Consider the following 18,935-nt stretch of genomic DNA (forward strand, 5'->3'; position numbering starts at 1 on the left):
AAGGCCCAGGGCAAGGAGGCCCTCTCTGCCTTTGAGATGAACCAGCTCCGAGCACTGACAGCCCCGTACTTGGCGCCACCAAAGGGAGAGCTGGTCTCTTCTTGCTCCCAGCTCTGGCACGTCCCTGTGGAACTGGTTGGTTCCAGCCACACAGTTCCCAAGGCAGCGACAGCAAAAGACTTGGCCAGTGCCCAAACACTTATTTCTGAAGCAGCTGCTCTTTTCCCAGACTCATCCAGGTAATAGCTTGAATACTCCTGATCTTCTATCCTCAGTACTTGGTATGTTAACGTCTTTCAGTGCTCAGTCTCAGGCCCTGGCCCTGCTCAGCTCTGAAAACATTTCTCTTTTGCGTAGCTCTGGCAAAAAATAAAAAATAAAGCCAAGCAGTCGGGTTTGACCTAATTCCAAATCCCAATTTCCTTACATTTTATTGCAACTTAGCTCTAACATCAAATCTTGTACTTGTAAAATGCACAGGACACAACCTCTCTCTTCTACCCTTACTTTATAATTTTATCAACTTTCTTCTGTCAACAACGATTATTTTCACTAAGTGTGCATTAAATATTACAGAGAAACATTCCAAAATTTCACACAGTAAGAGTACACAAGCCAAAGAGCTTCCTTCCACCATAGCAGCTGTTTGCACCAACTTCTTTGAGAGGTATCTTCAAGTGACCTGTACTTCTTCAGATCAAGATTTCCACATTCAGTATTTTTTATTTAGATTGTTGGAATGAAAAACTCAGGTAGAAAGGTGTGTTGGCTGGTATGCAATAAAAAACAAACCAACAAACAAACCCCACACAGTTTAAAGCATGTCAAGTTGTAAGCTGAGATTTGAAATTCACTCAGACTCCAGGTCTACAGCATACAATTAATGAGTGCAATCTTAATGCACAGCAGCATCACTTTATAAAATCTATCCTCAGTACTGCACAGCTATAATAAATACAGATAAAACTACACACGATGCTCAATATGTTAACTGCACAGCTGTAATAAATACAGACAAAACTATACACGACGCTCAGTGGCCACTGCTGACAGTTCTTGGCAGTTTTTCAGCTCCTTGGGATGGGGGAACACGCCTCAGCATCCGCAGCAGAAAGTACCTTGACAAAACTAAACTGACACATGAAAAGAACTGGGAGCCACAAGAGAGGAGCTGCATTTTAAGTGGAAACATGTTCCTCCCTAACCATGGCCAAGCAGAGATGTGCACCTATAGTTAGTTGCCTTCTCTCCCATTTTCATAACCACAGCAGGAGCTGCATAAGCAAATATATGGGTGTATTTCTCAGATAGGTTAAAGGAATAAAATACAAAAATGTCCCAAAGATTAAAACAAGTTGAAAAGTTGAATGAATTAAATTAAAAGAGTACATTAAAAAAAAAGATTAAACTTCATACAGTCCACATTCAAGGCCACCAAGAACTACCCAGGCTCCATACTGCAAAGGAAGGACAGCCAGAAACTACCCTCAGAGAAGCAGTGGTGTCCATCCTTGGGGCACTCAAAACTCAGAAACAATCCCGAGTAATTTGCTCTAATTGGACCAGCTTTCACAGCACTAGATCATCTCTGGAGGTGCCTTCCAACATGTTTCACTCTGTGATTAAGTGTCTTTATAGGCTGCACTTTCAAAGAAAGAGGTTACAAAAGGCAACATTACAGTTTTTTACATTTTGTAGTCGCCGCTGTATCACAAGACAGGTAGCAATTACTTGGATATCAAGCACTTGTCCCTTTGCTATTTATTCAAGTGGTGCTAGATTTGAGGTAGAGCGAAGGGTTTAATCTTCTCTGTATAACCAAGTTTTAATAATATTTGTCTTCCCTTGACCCTTTTTTTTTTTTTTTTTGTAAAGAACCCAGGTCCTTTTAACAGAAAATACTATTACTAAAATACAAGCTGAACTTACAATTGTCCATAGAGAAGCAAACTTCATTAGTCCTAGATGTAGCCTCTAAGACTCAATCAAGAACTATTGGTTTTTCATTTCCACCTGCCTCAAGCTTAATCTTCTTTGCTTTTAAGTTGGTTCCACAGTTCGGCCGCTTATGTTCTTGCGACTTCTTCACTGCTGAGTTTTGGATATTCTTTGAAGTATTCTGAGTGTTTCCTCCACTTCCTTTCAAATTTGCAGACTGGGATGGTTTGTTCTGTAAATGAGAAACAGCTCTATTAAAATTGCAAAATTCAGCAAAATGTACCCATGCAAGAGAAAATGAAGAGGTCTGTTTTAAGTCTTGTTGCTTGTATTACCATGCAAGATGAATCGTAAAAATGCCAACCTGTTAAAATTATTGGAAAACGTATCTATATACTGTCAGATATAAATACCCTGTAAATGCTTTTCTCATTTGTTGTCCACTTTATTGTGATGGTGTGTGCCTCATTCCTTAGCAGATCAGCCTTTGGTCCTTTCTTCAGGTAGGATATTGTCGCAAATGCCGTGAAGCTGAAGTCTTCCCTGCAGAAAATCAAATCACAGTGTTATAAGGGATGGCTGGAGACAAACAAAATAGACCACATGGGGGAAAAAAAAGCATTTAGTAACTCCTCTGACAGATGTTGTTTCTGCTTAACTTACTCAAGCAAAGAATTACTTAGTTTAGAGGGGCTCCCTACACTTGGCAAATCAGTTTGTGGGGCCGGGGCAGAGGACAGCGCAGGCACCTGCGCATCTCTAACTGCTCAAATACATCGGAGAAAAAGGAGGAAAAAAATACCTAGTCATCCATCAGCTCACCCTCTTTGAAGTAGAAAAAGCCAATTATGCAAACAAATGACAAGAAATAGGCCACAAACAAAGAGACTGAAGCACTTGATTTTGTGTATCAACTAGAATTTACAAACCTGTATGAGACAGAACACCACACGGAAGCACTGCTAGTATTTCATGGTCTCTTAAAAATTTCTGAGTGCCACCTTTCACACTTGCCCCCCTGTCCTAACTTAGCAATCCATTTGCTCTGCTTATCCATGAGATGTTAATAAGATTCAATACAAAAATAACTGACTCATTTAAAATGAAGCTTGCTGCAGATTTAGGAGTTTCGACTTATGCAATCACAGAAGATCCCAACTTTCTAAAACTGCAAGGATGCACAGAAAAGTATTTCAAGTCTTTCACAGCCTCTACGTTAGCACTTGATAAATAGAAGTAAAAAAAATCTTTTCTGTCTTTTGTAATACATCCAATACTTCTGAAATACAAGCTAAAGATTAACATTATTAGAAAGCAACAGGACTGGTAGATTTTAAAGAAGAGGAGAAGTAACAATAGACACTGTTGCACATACCTGAGATACTGCTGCAGCAGGAAATGGGCAACCATTCTCTCCAGCTCCTCTCGAGTGTGCTTTGGGGGGGTAACTTCAGGCACCCTCAGCTTGGAGGCCCCCTTCCCCATCCATGCATCAACTAATTTCAGTGGGGTGAGTTTCTCGCTCATGTTTTCGGCTTGCTCAAGTATCCTGAGGAGGTCCCGGCAGTATCCTGTTATATCCATTTCCTGAAAGGCTACAAGTGCAAATGAAGTAATATTTAAATAATAAGTTATTTCTGGCAGTGTATTTTTTTTTCAAAGTCAACAAATGTTATAAAAAAGGACAAAATCTTTTGCTCTATCAAATTAGAATATATTCATAGTTAAATTTACATTTATCTTCTGGCTGTTAAAACTCTGATCCAGCCAACTTTTACACATGTATTTAACTTTACAAACCACATTGAAGTTATTTCAAGGAAGCATTTGCAAAATATGATAGTTGTAAGCCAGCTACTCCTGATCCTGGATTCACTTTCTCACCAATAGTAGTCATTACAAAAATATTAAAAAGCAAAGAGGAATTGATGAATAGGAGAACAGCACTTCTCCTTGCAAAACACTTGGCAGACAAAACAAGAGGGGAAAACACATGTATTTTGTCACACAAAGTAGCTTCACCATGAAGTATCATTCCAGAGCAAAAACACAACTAAGCAGTGCATAACAATCATGCCTCTACTGCACAACTTGATCACAGCCCCAAACTACCCAAATTGTCTCCTCTAATATGAAGAAGCCAGAACTACTGCTAAGTTTCCCCAGACATCCCTCATGTATCAACAGGCCCTGGCAGATGGGATAATTTTTAACTACACTTCGATTTGTGACTCCTCTAAGTCTTGTATACAAGCCAAAATTTCATATTATTCTTATTCTCTAATGCCAGCATAAACTTCATTTAAGCCTCACTTTCAGCTAGTCAGTAACAAGATAATATATTTTGCATCCTTTTTCAAGGCAACTTTATTATATGACTACAAATAACTGTATAATGCAAAAAGAGGACAAATATCTTTGATTTCCCCATCTACTCTACCTAAAACAAAATATTCAGGGAAGGAATAAAGCCTAATTATCAGAATAGCTTTGGACACAGAATTGTTTGTAAATATTCCAAGTCTTCACCACTGCATTTTCCCAATGCTTTGCCACAGGTATACAAGGCAAGCAGATGGCATTTTTCACACTGTACAGGAACTTGCCTGACATTCAAAGAAATTTGAGATGTTTGTGTGTGTCCAGAGATAGCCAAGACCAACTTTTTCCTCAGAACTCTTTTTGAGACTTCCCGGCACTAAATAGCACCTCCAATGCTTAAAGCACAGCTCCCACTTAGTGCAGCCACAAGCCCTTCGTGCACCTGCAGCAAGTCTTAGTCGGGTCTCGGCCACTCCAGACAGATGTTGTGCTGCTAGGGCACTGCACGGCTGGCACAGCCCTGGCACAGGGAGGCCTCCTGAGCGTGCAGCACCTCAGAGACTGTCACCACACCAGCTGTGAAAGGTCACACGCAAGCCGGGGCTTTTCAGCTTCTAACCCTTTGGCACACAGGGATCCTCCCTGCAAGAAAGCTTTCACAGCCAAAACGAAAGCCAAACCAAACACGTATCAATCTTTTTAATACAAATTAATCTGCCCCTGGCCACAGCTCCACTTTTGGGAGGAGGAGAACTGCAGAACCTGAAAGATATCAAGGAGTTCGGCCTCATACAAACAGCCAGTCTGGGAAGGGTTCTGCTAAACACCTCAAATTTGGCAACACTACCAGCCCCCGAAAACCGACATTCATAGAGAACTTACTCGCTGGTAACAGGCAGTATTATCAAACTGCTTTAAAAAAATTCCTCGTAATTTGTCTCAACTGGAGTTTTTTTGTTTGCTTTGAACCACCTTTTCTTTTCCAGGCTCTCTGGTTACAAAATAACTTACCATTTTCTCTATTGCAGTTATCACACATTCTGTTGCAGTTTGCAGAATCCCACACTTCATCAAAATGATGGGCTATGAGGACCCGGCGACACCTGAGAGCAGAGAGGAGCAAAGGAGCTTGAACCTCAAAAAAAATCTGAAGAACTGGCTCAGGAAAAATCAGAAGACAAATACAGTAGCATAGGATTTCCTGTCAGAAATGCTGGCTAGAGTAGCTAATATCCTTCAGTGATAGTAAATATTGCTAGGGAAACAGCTTGGTTAAAGCAGAAGAGGAAAAACAATCTGCAATTCCAGTACAATGCAAATTGTAAACATACACACTCAAGCCAAAAAAGGCTGTATAGACTTCATGAATTGTCCACAACATTGACAAAAGTGTTTTCCATACTGCACTGAACTAGGTTGAATGCTTTAAGTGAAACATTAAAAATACCTGCAGTCTTGCAGGGCCATTAAACACTGACATGAGACTGAAAAGGCAAAGCATTTCAGTATTTGCCCCTAAGGGATTTGAAATCCAAATACTTAAAATTGCCAGAGTTTTTTACCTCCATATAAACACTTCCAGAACTTTACCCCTGCTAGCATCAAGCTTCCAGAACTTTACTCCTAGTCTAGCATATAACAAAGCTCAGTTATTCTATGTGCAACAGTACGCATACTGAGCATTCAAAGCACAAACCCCAGAAATCAAGAGTCAGTTACAGTGGTAGCAGTTTTTGTCTCTTTTTTCAAACCTTTTAAAAAAACAAGAAAAAAAATAGCCTAGTTATTTAAAAGCTAAGCAGCCCAGCCACTATAGGAACTTACTTGTTCATATTCTGGCAGTAAGACACCATATCATATAGTTTCTTTTGCCCTACATTTTCCATCACTACCATCGAGCTGATTCTGAATATATCTCCAAAACCATAATATAAAATGCAGTCAGCTTTTTGGTCATCTCTTCCTACAATGCATTTAAACAAACAAAAATTAAACTTTACCAGAGATTCACTTGCAGCACATTTTTTTATCCTAGTATGAATTCTACTCTCACGTGCATGTGCTCCTGCAACCTTCTATAAAGAGGGGGTACCACTGTAACAGGATGAGGCAGAGCATATCAGCCAACAGAAAGCAACATGACACACACTAGCAATAAGATGAATTTAGAAGAGTCTTATATAATTATAGAATCATGTAAACTGAAAATACTACAAAAAGAAATTTGAGTCTCTTTAATAATTAAAATGCTATCAATGTGATGCACTAAGTCAACTGAAGCAGTATTTACTCACCCCAACACTGCTTGCAAAGTCCTATCCAAATACACATTAAAGTCTAATTTGTATTACAAGACTTAGATAAGCTTCAACTACCTTATTAGGGATTCATGGCAAGCAGTAAAGAAACAGTCAGATAGAAAGCAGGTGTTTGATCACTGCTCTCTGCTGCTTTATAAAGGGAAACTCCACATGTTGCTGTCAGAGAAAATGATTTAATAAAATATTCTATTTAAAACCAACTGTGCCTTCTGTAGCTGAATTTAGATCATCTCTTCCTCTCCCTGTGTTCTCCTTCCCCCCCACCAAGATGCTGATGAGCTTGATGTACTTGTCCTCCTCCTTTCCTGCATGACCCAGAGGGCAAAATAAAGGCCTAGCCAGCCCAAACTTATGCTCACCACTGGGAACAGGACATAACTTCACTTGGATTGGCGGTGGGGCAAAAAGAAAGATTTCTCAAGCTAAACGCTGTGCTCAGGCAAGCTGGGAGCAGTGATTAAAGAAAGCATACTAAAGAATATCAAATAAATAGAGTGATGTACAAGAAAACACACAAGATTGCCGTAAAGTGCCAAATCAGAAACATTCACCCTGAATGTCAAACATAGTGAAACACTGTGTAAAACCCTCGCCTCACCACTTAATCCTTTTTACTTCCTGTTATCCCAGCACTTTCTAGAAGAAACCAGCTCTGCTGTAATACCCACTGACTTTAAGGAGTGTTGCATCTTTTGCAGGTCAACATTAAGGTCAAGTTCTCCTGTACATGCAGCATTAAGATCTAAGCCAATTGTTCATCAAGGTCCTTAGAAAGCTTTCTTCCTTGTACATTCATATCTCTGAGCTTGTGCATTATTCCTATTTCCAAAGCAAAATAACTTTTTTTGCTGCAAAAGATACCTAGTGCTGTTATACAATGATCAATCCTTGAAATTTCCTGCCTCAGACTCCCTATCCTCCTTGCATTTCTATGGCCAGTGAAATTCATTCCTTGGTTAAACGGTATTTAGAGTTGGAAAGTTGGAAAGACTGTTGGAAAGACAGTTGGAAAGACTGTTCATCCCATTTGCTTTTAAAAAAGAAATCCTATTACACACATATGATTAGTCAGTGTCACATTACAAAATAACTTTGTTAAATCATAGATGTCACAAAATCAGGCTATTTAGAAAACACTGGGCAAAGGTCTAAATTCTAAGGACTTTTTGCCACACTGCAATATAGAGGTCTGAGATCATGAATGTAATTTTTATCTGCTTTAAAGGCTTTTTACAAAGGTCTTTGTTCCAGAGTTTGGAACCTGTCTCAAAGTAAAGACACTTTGCAGAAATGGTTGAATAAAAGCCTAAGTTTATTGGTTTAAGAATGTCAAGGGATACTTCGCAAAAATTGGTTCTTAAAATACCTGCACGTCCACTCTCTTGGTAGTAGTTCTCCATAGATTTGCTCATAGTATGATGAATTACAAACCTCACATCTGGTTTATCAATTCCCATGCCAAAAGCAACAGTTGCCACTACAACCTAAAATAAGAGTAACGAACCATTAAGGTATCAAGACATTATTTGTTTAAATGAAACAAAAACCTACGAAAATATCTGTCTGCTTCACCTGGATTTCATTTGTTGTCCATCCTTTATGAACTCTGGTCTTATATTTTGCATCCATATTTGCATGGTAAGTCCCAGCTTTGATTCCCAGTTTTTGCAAACTCACAGTAACTTGCTCCGAGTCCTTCTGAGAAAAACAGTAAACAATTCCTGCAGGAAAGCGAAGACAACTTTTCTTAAGGTTTCAGGAAATTGAAAAGAAATAAAAAGACCAAGAACAATTAAAAAGAGAAAAACATTAAGTGATCTTTGTGCCTATTCAAGTTGAGGTATTGGTAGTCATGTCCATGGATGCTCTTGAATGAAATGTTAATGATCAATATAAAGAGACAGAAGATGACAACTCTTAACATTGCGCTCTGACCTAAAATGCTTCCTTTAAATCAGGGGAAAAAAGTGACCTAATCTACAGTTGAGGTTTCTTTTTTTCTAGTAGAGAGAAGTGGTTCCCTCTGATTTTGGCTGGTATGCTACAGAGAAATAGGGGTGTCAATTAGTATAATCAAAGTGCTTATGAAAAAGGGTGTTGTTCCTTATATATGTTTATTTATATATATGACATCTATAACATCTCACCTGAGATTTCAGGTAACTACTGTTTGTTATCACACTGGGCTAGAATGAAGGATTTCACACAAAACCATGGGTTGGGAGCACTGTCTCTGAGAGAACAATAACTAATGGATATCACCATCATTTCAGAGCAAAGTGTTTTTGCACTCATCAAGTACCTCATTAAACATTACAGAGCACTCATTAAACATTGCAGCGCACCATTAGTCTAAGCTCAGAAAAAGCAAAATGCTAAAGAAGCCACTCTTTGACAATATACACAATATATTGTCAAATGACATATGACAATATTTCAAATAACACACACTTTTTTTTTCTGCCACACTTTCTCCCTCAAATTAATGATTTTTTTAATATAACTGAGAAGGAGGACAAAGTAGCATTGAAGGACTGTGATTCTATGACTGAAGTACAGCACCTGAGACAGTCTGGAGCAGGGAAGACAGAAAAAGACCAAAAACAAAAGAACAAATTTAATTCAGTTAAAAAAAAATAATAAAAAAAAATCTATGGCTCCTATTCCTCATCCAGCAGACATTTGCCTACATGCATCTATTCCCTCATTTGTTCCTGATCAGCTATGGAAGAGCTAGTTTTTTTTTTTTTTTTTTTTCTTTCTGATGTAGCATGAGTTTACATTGCAGAGTTGTCTGTACGGTTCATCTAAAGGACTCACCTGTATTGATGGCCTAAACAAAAGCCTGTATAGTTTCACACAGCAGCAAACTGAGAAAAAAAAATGTTTATTTAACATTATTTTTTACTGTTGCAGCTTTTGAGGATATTGATGTTATAAAGTGACATTTTAAAAAGGAGGAAGGGTTAGAATAGGAATATTATGCATGCTCTTAATTCTCTGCACTATTTCTGCAAATACAACGATACAGCCTTTAATTATCACTTGAAATACTAGTTGTCTAGAGTGTTTCTGCTCACACCACGTACAGATGTTACTATTCCTCAGTTGCTATCTCATTTTATATTCAATGCTTTGCTCTAGATGTAATTTACTGCACTATTAAAATCTGTTTAGAATACAGTACAGCCCCTTGTGTCACTTAGAATTCTACGGCCCACATTACCTATAAAAATGCTCTACAAGCATTAACTTACATTCATAATTTCTCACACTGATCCTGCAGCTCCTTTTTTTTCTGCTAAGGAACCACCTATGGTCAGTGGCATTCGCTAAATTTGGATGACCATTCTGAGATGCCTGGAATCACATTTTTAAGAGTATTTAGTGACACTACATAATTAAATTTAAAATAAGCTTCTACCATCATCATCATCTCTGCTATGAATGCTTTAGCAACTCTGTATACTAGAATCCCAATGTATATAGAAGTAATAGGCAGTTTGTGATCAGCTGTGCAGAGATTTATATCCAGGGAGCTGCCCAGCCGACCAGCAAAGACAGACATAGACTGGTGCTCGAGAACATTTGGTGCTCTAGCCTTGGGAATAGGGCTCTCTTCTCTTTAATTGCAGTCCAATATGCAAAACCCAGCTTTTACACTTCCATCCCGAACTGCATAAGCATACTTCATGTCACCTCATATCCACCCTGGATTTTGAATGAGACATGAATCTTGGGAATAAATACGATAAAGAAGTGGCAAAGTTGGTATTGTGACATGCAGATACTAAATGGCAGATGAACAAACCAAGAGCATAAAGGTAGCCTTATCTGAGCCTCATCTTAACAATGTTAAATATTGCTGCCATCCTACATATATCAGCATCTCTGACTACATTTTAATTCTTTATAAGATACAAGTAAATTGTCAAGACATTTAAACAGTACGGAATTGAATTTGATTTCTCTTAATATTGGCTGTTTAATGGACGGTGAAAGTGAAATTTCTCTAAATTAATTTCATGATCACTTCAACACATCCCTGTAATACCAAAGATAACAACGTGTTTTTTCTATACTGTTTACCTGAGAGTCCTTTGTACCTTCCATTAATGAGCTTAACAATGTCCTCGATGAAGTCCTCATTATTTGATGGTTTATGTCGAACCTCAAAAACAATACAAACATGGCAGTGTTCCTCATTTGGGAAAGCAATCCCTCAAACAATCCTATTATCCTGCTTCTTCCAGCATAATGGACCCCTCTATTCTGCCACTTAAACCAGAAGTGCTGTACATTCTACATGTAAAGCTCAACTACATTTCAGAAGCCCTCCAAAAAAATAAACCCGCAATTTTTCGGTGAAGAACAACAGAATTGGGCATGGTCAGACAAATGCACCACACCACAGTAATTTCCAGCTTTTCTTCAATATCAAATTGACATTTTTTCTAATGGGTTGCAGGAACCTGAGACTGATGCTTCTCTCTCCATGTTACACGAGCCTTGTAAGCCTTGTTCACATAAAGAACAGATCAGCCCAAGTTCCTCCGCAAATGACAGGAGATGAAATGCAGTAAGACATGAACATTAAAGACACCATAGTTCAATTCAGAAGCCACATATTATTAAAATATGCAATTTAAAATCTCTCCTAAAATTACCCAACTATTAAATTCCATACAATACAGCACTACTGCAATGCAGTCTACTTACAAGCAAAAAGACATACCTCATAGTAAAGATTGGGCCGGTTGAAAGACGCTGTAAAAGTGATGCATTTCCTAACGCACAGAATTTTCTGGGCATCGTTTAAAACATGATTTGTAGCAGTTGCAGTCAACCCAATCAATGGAGTGTTGGGAAACTGTCGTTTCAAAATACCAAGAGACTTGTAGTCTAAATAAGAATACAGAAATGAGCAAGGATTTCTTGTACCACAGCTCCACGCTCCAAAAGTAATACATCCACCTTACTATCATTCCATGAGGTAACACTGCATTAGGTTTATAACAAGGTAATAAGTAGCAACTAATTTATACATCCAAATGAAGTAGCAAGAATGTTTCATTCTTCAGAACAATGCTTCCCCTTGTAATTGAATATTGTAACGGCAGCCACAATTCAGGAGGTAAAACATGTAAGAGAGAAAATTCTTTAAATTTGAAGAAAGTGGCATTGCATTAACCAATGCACAGATTAGACTGCAGGTCTGTGCTTAACAACAGTTCTTAAGTCAAGACAGTTTTGCTGATTAACAAGCAATGTGCTATTTGGATACATACATCAAATTGTGACAAGGATTTTAAAGGGTCAGTGCTGTCAATCACTTTCTACCTTTGTACAGGAGGGATATATCCAAAACACTGCCTTTTTCTCCAGCATGTCTCTGTCTACTTAGAAACCATTTTTAAACAAATCCGCAAATGTTGACTTCACAGTAATCACTGGTTTAAAACCACAGTTTATCTTTCATAGGAAGAAAGATGGCAACAAATAGGCTGACAAAATAGGACAAGAATTGAAGAACAAGTTTTCTTTCCCTGCAAGACCAGGGCATTTCCTGCAAGATACTTAAAAAATAACTAAAATTTATTTCACAAATTTCCAAAGTGCAGAACAGCACTAACTCAATGGCAGATATTTTAAAGGATCATCAAATTCAGCATCCTAGAATGAAATTTTCTGCCTCAGTCATTCAGAGTGTTAGGGAACACTATATAAAATGCTGCACTTCTTTCCTGTGGCAATAAAGATGACTTTAATGCGCATATTAAAGATGGCAGCCAAAAACTGTTCCACTTTATCATGCTCTAATTAAAACAGGCAGCTTTTCAGAGGACTGACAATGAAATCTGCATTGAAATTGTCCTTATTTGCATGTACTTAGCTCTTGGACAAGGACATAGTCAGCTGTGAATAAAATTTAAAGTCTTGGAGCTAACAGAAGTACTTTGCATACCTAAAAATGGAAATATTTACTTAATGCATGAAGAACACATTTGACTTTATTGCAGGCCTAGCTCATCATTCATTGATACTTGAATAACACTGCAAACTCGACTCCTAACAAGCATACCAGGCCTGAAGTCATGGCCCCACTGACTACAGCAGTGGACCTCATCCACAGCAACACGAGCGAGGCGCCCTGCTTGATAAGCTTTCTCTAGCTTTGACATGAACATTTTGCTTTTTGCAATCTTCTCCGGGGTCACATAAATGAGCTTCAGTTGTGAATTTTTGTTCAGCATTTCAGTATGAACCCACTTCACATGCTCCTGTTCAAAACAAAAGGAGAAATCGGAGGCTAACAAATTAGGATGAGATAAAGGAGTTGCTAGAGGCTGGACTTTTATTAAGAGGCTATTAACGATCTAGGAAGCAATTAACAGAGGCTGACAGCATTACATATTATTTACCTCTACTAAAGTCTTTGCAGAAGATACATATTCATTCTAATGCCTGCAAATTCTATCACAGATCTTCTACCAGGACAGCTGTTGAATACTGATCTTTGCTTTGTCATGAGGTATCACTATTTGACCCATAAACTATCACATAGTAAACACGGTGCTACAAAATAATCTCTTCTGCACACCCCTCTCAACCATAATCTGTACTACTGAGTTTTCAAAGTGCTCTACCTGAAAGCAAGCTTAAAGTTTCTCATACTGCAACAAGCCACTAAGCCATTAAATCCAATACCACAGGCAAGTTAATAACCACGATCTCTTGGTAGTTACTAAATAAAAATGTAAAATGTTTCACTGTAAAAAGCAGTTGGCTAAGAGCATACTGGGAAATAAGTTGCTTCTGGGTCTCTGGAGCAAACAGCTTACCATTCTAAAATAAGAGAAATAGTGGTATGACTCTGCACTGCTCAGCATGTCACTAGTGTACAAGATCAGCTCTTTGAAACCCAGGAACAGAGTAGAAAGATGCAATACACACAGTAAAAAGGTGCTCCCCAGCCCTAAAATAATACCTATTCCATGAGAGATATTGGTTTACATCTGATTTTCTTAAAAAAAAATAAGAATGCAACATATTCATTCACCTTATCTATATCATAGCAGGGAGCTGTGACATTAGCTGATGTGACATTACCTGACAGAACTGCTAAGCTAGTATTCATAAATAGTCAAGTTCCTAAGCATTTATAAATAACATGGATTTAGGCAACATGCCTGAGTGAACTCTACAAAATGACATCAGAACTTGGCAATTAAACATACCTTACTGCTTGAGGCATTTAATAAAGTTGCAGAAATGCCAAGTTGCTCCAAAACCATGAGCTGATCTTCCATAAGCGATATCAAAGGACATATCACAAGTGTGAAACCTGTAACAATCAATTATTTGTCTCATCACAAATGTTCACATGAAACACTAATACAATGTTCATTCTCCAAAGAAGTATAAAAAAGGTAAATAAAAAAAGAATTGTTTGTATTCCATTTCCTCCCTCTCCCAACATACCATCAGAACAAACAGCAGGTAACTGATAGCAAAGACTCTTTCCACCACCTGTAGGCATTACAAGAAATATATCCTTTCCTGCCATTGCAGCATTTACTGTTTCAAGTTGCAGTGATCTAAACTTCTGGAGGTTAAACTTGCTCTGCAGTGCTGTTTTGATCTTCTCATACCAGGGAAAATCTGTCACGGAAAAAAAAATATAGAACTTATTATGCTAAAATACAGAAAACAAAAGTAACTTCCATATACAATAACTACTTCTGAAAGTAGCGCAGTTTTACAATCAAGGAAAAACTACACACATACACTAAGCCTGTATAAATTAACTTCTGTAAGATGTACCATCGAGAAACAAATCAAAATGTACACACAATCCTCTTTTCTAAAGACTTCCATTTCATTTAAGTGTGAAGTCACGCTAGCCACTCTTCATATCAATAAAATCAAAATACAGAAAGACTGTGGGAATTCCATTCCATATTGCTTGCAATGCAAGAATTAACTTTAAGGTTTGAGGTAATATTGCTTCCTCGTTTATAAGGATCATAGCGAAGATCCAAAAGTCCTTTGAGGTCAAGGAAAGCTTCCCACTGACTTCAGTCAAGCTTGGACTCGGGCCAAATTTAGCTATTCTGCTTACTTAATACATACACATGCAGAATCTGATTGAAAAGATGATAGTTCTCTAAGCATAGAAAAATAGAGTTAGGCATGAAGTCACTTCACCAAAATCAATCTGTTCAGTATCACCAATATGCAATTACAAAGTAGCAGTATATGTTAGCTGCACATAAAACTTTTTCAAACAGAAATATGAGTTAAACTACAACTTTCATTTCCCAAAAAAGTGGGGGAAGGGAGGAGATGCACACAATAGCTACAGACAGAAACTAAAGCAGCACTTCTGAAATGCAAATAATGTGAAAGAGAAGGGAGTAAAAATAATCAAAAAGAGAAAAAATCTGAACTGAATTTGGCTACAGACAAGACAGCAAAGGATCACCAGCCATCCATGGCTTCAGTTACATTTCCTTTGAAAGGCAGCACATGCAAAAGAAGAGCAGCCCTCAAATGACTACAGGGCACTTTTTTCAGCTTGGCACAAATTTGCTTCACTCTCCATTATTTTGGCAGACAGCATTCACCTAATATGCCTCATTGAGTAAAATGTCAGAGCTACAGCACACCAGTGTTCCACCCATTCACACAGGAAGAACCACAGACATTAAGAAGAAAACTAGCTATAGCATGATAGCTAGATTTACTCTGTTTCTTCCAGCAAACCTAGTCCAATTGTGACACTGCAACCAGAAGAGTGTCAAAGTGGTTATAAGAAACTGGTCACAACTCGCGGTCATTCTGGTCATAACTCTTCCTGGAAGAGCTCAGATTAGCCTTCAGGAGCGTCTAAAGAGGCAAGATAAACATTACACTGTGTAGGCAAGATGGTAAGCCAGGTGTTCCTCAACTGAAAAAAAATTGAAATGGGACAATATCTTTCTCCAAATAGATTCTAAATAAAAGCATGTTTGGTCTACTGGATTAGATTACCTCCATGCTACAATACTTGAATTTGACTCTGCAAACCTTTTTTGTTCCAAGTCTCTGCTGAGTTTTCAGTGCCTTCACTTCCCCCAGCCTCCGAGTCTTCTGAGGACTGTTTTATCAGCCTCTTCAGCACCATCTTCTTATGGATGAGTTCCTGCTGCTTTTCCAGAAGCTCCTGAATCTGCATCTCCACAGCTTGCAGCTCACTTTCAACGGAAACCAGTTCTTCCTCCAGTACTGAAGGGAAAAGCAAGATAAAGCAGGGAGAAACTGTAGTAACCTGCTAATCACACCTTTAAGTGGTACCATATTTTAAACCAAATTAAACAAACAGCAAAAGCATCTAGAAAAAAAATGATAAGCATACTGATAGGACCACAGCATCTAATCTCTGTATTTATCATGTAAACATACCTACAATAAGGCTTATTTGTTAGCTTAGGAAGTCATATATACTGTAAACTGTCACCTGTGCTGTAGTGTGTAAGAGATATGCAACAGTAATGGTTAGTACAGGATAGGGTAGGTAAATAAAATAAATAAAACCACATCACAGTCTAGTTCTCCCCAAAGCATTATCCCTCCTCTGAAACACTTGCAAGTATTTTTCCTGCAGATGTATACGGAGCTAGGAAAAGCATCTAATCTTCAGTACTACATTAAAGCAGAAAGAGGTCAAATGAACACAAGAGAGTACTTGTCTGTTCCACAGTGAGCACAACAGCAGCCAATTTTTAGTTGAGATTATTTACATGTGAAGCAAAATTAATCTCAACAAATAATGATCATTTAAAGATAGAAGAAGGGACATTAGCTAAAAAAAATAAGCTTTGTGTTCTCCATGACACTAGGTCTTTCTTCTGTGCAGGACCAGAAGAGCTGCATAGTGTCAAGGCTTGGACACAGAAGGCAAGAGCTACAGCTCTTCAGACGAAGCGGGAAAGGCAGGATTTTACCTGAAGCAGCCGGTACAACTAGAGACGAAAACAAAGACATATATTTGGGGATGAGAGGGAAGCTACCTCCCCTTCCCTCTCCTCCTCCTCCAAAAGCTCACTTGCAGGCTAGCTTGTGTTCACCAAAGCTTTTCTTCCTATCTGAAATAGTACAAGCAAATACTCCCAAGAAGTTAAAGTTGTCTAAGTAAGTCTATGTCAGAAATTTGTCCCTCTACATCCTTACATGCATCTGTGTGAATTACAGATTGCACAGAATTCAGCAGAAATAAATGCCTTGAGTTAAAAGTGTTTTAATAGATTACAGTTCACACAATGTCACATGCATACCACTATTTCAAAGCCCACAGGCATACGAAGAAATTATTTCAAAATAGAGTCTGGTACAAATATAGCAGATACAGAAATTCTCACAAATGGCAGCAAAAACATACTGTATTCAAAAGGACATACACATTAGAAATTATACAAAATATGGACATTTGTCTTTCAAAGTGCCCACTGTTACACCAAAGGAAAAAGCCGAGAGTGTTTTAAAATATGAAGCACTTTAAAATATTGAAACCCTTGTAACTTCCTAAACACTTCTACTTTAACTTATATCTAAAACACAAAAAGGTATCCAGCAAAAAATGTATTTTATTTCAAATCTGAAATTAAAACAACAAAGATCCCAGTAACCCTTTTCTGTATAAGCTAAATCCAATAACATAGGACGGTTTTGTCTGTTCCCTAGATGACAGGTATACAACAAACAAACAAATCCATACACTGAATACCAGTTTCGAATTACCTGCGACAGCTGCCATTTTTGAAGACTGGAGAATCCTACCCTTAGTCGACCGCAGTTAACCAGGCAAGTCTCACTAAAATACAAAAATAATAGTTTTCATTAATAACCCTGCTGAACTCAGAACACATAACAGACTTTTCAGTACTACTACTTTAAGCATTAATTTAACATGTTAAGTACCGCTTCATTTAACCTGTCCATATAAACAGAAGATTCCAAAGTCTTTCAAATGAAACCAAATGGATTTAGATCAAGAATTGCACTTTACCAAGTCTTGCCCTTGCTTTCTACCAGAAAAAAACGTTTACTATTGATCAGGCATCTACCTACAGTAGCCCTGCATTTTTCCCTAAAGATTATTTTATAGAAAAGTCACGAAAAATTATATTGTGCCCATTAGAGAAATAGCTACCACCTAGAGGATGTTCTGGAAGGAATGTGAAAGTTAATTTGGGAGACTTCTTTTGATTACATAACCAGCGAAAAAGTCTTAAAATTCTATTCACTGGGTTTATTTTTGAACTTCACCCATCATGACATCACGTGTTAATAACAAAACCGCACAGCTCGATATCCTCTCCCACTCTTACAAAGTTCTGGACAGATGCATTACTGATGCACTAGCTAAATTTTAGGCCACGTGAAAGAGAACAAAACCACTGGCTCTCACTAGAAACTGATCCCAACATAAAAAGAAATGTTTCTCTCTCTCTATATATATATCACTATATATCTATATGTACACATATACACACTATAGATATATACACACACGAAAGTGCAAGTAAAACATTGAATTTGTGAGAAGTTGTAGATACAAAATGAGGGAAAAGCCCACACTTCAGAGATTCACAGAGCACCTCACTGTGCCCGAGGATAAATCAGTGGCGCACAAGCCTCACGCAGCCCACAGTGCTTATTCTAGGTGCACAGGACTCTCCCTCTCGCGGCATTTGCCAAGACAGCTCGAGAAGCCTAAGCCTTTTTGTTTGTTTGTTTGTTTTCTTGATCCAAAGACTGGTAAAAGGAGGCGAATTACCTGGGAATGCCTCCACATAGTCTATTAAGGCTCCACAAGCCTTTAACGTGGATACTGCCCCCGCAAGCGGAAATTCAGCATCCCTCATGACCGATCCCGCATTAGCACTGCTGGCAAACGCCCTCATTATTTGATTCCCCCAAAACTTATCTGCGGAGAGACTTAAGAGGCGACATCACGCACCGCGAGCAGGCAAAGGGCACGGAGAAGCATCCTCGACGACGAGGCAGTTTTCGCCGCGCTCCTCCCACGCGCCGACGCCTCCGGCTAACGGTTTCTGCGCCCTGGCCAACGGTTGCTGCCAACGGTTGCTACCCCCACCGTCCCCAACGGTTCCCCCCAACCCGCCGCCCCGGCGCAGCCGCTTCCGGCCCCTCTCAGCCAATCACCACGGAGGAAGGCGCGCAACGCCCGCGCCCGGCTAGTTCTGATCCCGCGCGGCTCCCGTCGGCCGCCCCGAACGCGGAGAGGCAGGAAGGGGGAAGGGAGGGCCCGTCACGCGAACAAGCCGCGCGCTGAGTGGCCGCGGCGCCGCC

General features: G+C 38.9%; 1 protein-coding gene across 1 annotated transcript; it reads right to left on the bottom strand.

Annotated features, from left to right (window-relative positions):
- Positions 1 to 1,917: 1,917 nt before the first annotated feature.
- RECQL (RecQ like helicase) lies at positions 1,918 to 18,659 on the bottom strand. The gene is made up of 15 exons (XM_026035771.1): positions 18,583 to 18,659; positions 17,361 to 17,433; positions 15,651 to 15,848; positions 14,064 to 14,243; positions 13,820 to 13,926; positions 12,664 to 12,862; positions 11,317 to 11,483; positions 10,671 to 10,752; positions 8,154 to 8,302; positions 7,948 to 8,065; positions 6,085 to 6,223; positions 5,272 to 5,363; positions 3,314 to 3,533; positions 2,352 to 2,481; positions 1,918 to 2,170 (listed from the first exon to the last, which is right to left on the bottom strand). Exons 2-15 carry the CDS (start codon positions 17,374 to 17,376, stop codon positions 1,982 to 1,984), a joined length of 1,986 nt encoding a protein of 661 aa, XP_025891556.1. The 5' UTR covers positions 17,377 to 17,433; positions 18,583 to 18,659; the 3' UTR covers positions 1,918 to 1,981.
- Positions 18,660 to 18,935: the final 276 nt, after the last annotated feature.

This window comes from Nothoprocta perdicaria, unplaced genomic scaffold (assembly GCF_003342845.1).
Source record: "Nothoprocta perdicaria isolate Ctin4 unplaced genomic scaffold, notPer1 scaffold_167, whole genome shotgun sequence".
NCBI classification, from domain to species: domain Eukaryota; kingdom Metazoa; phylum Chordata; class Aves; order Tinamiformes; family Tinamidae; genus Nothoprocta; species Nothoprocta perdicaria.

Coding starts and splice junctions, on each gene's coding strand:
- RECQL (XM_026035771.1), bottom strand. Junction 13,927..14,063: donor ACCTGCTGTTTGTTCTGATG/GTATGTTGGGAG, acceptor TGATTGTTACAG/GTTTCACACTTGTGATATGT. Junction 12,863..13,819: donor TAAATGCCTCAAGCAGTAAG/GTATGTTTAATT, acceptor TGTTTTGAACAG/GAGCATGTGAAGTGGGTTCA.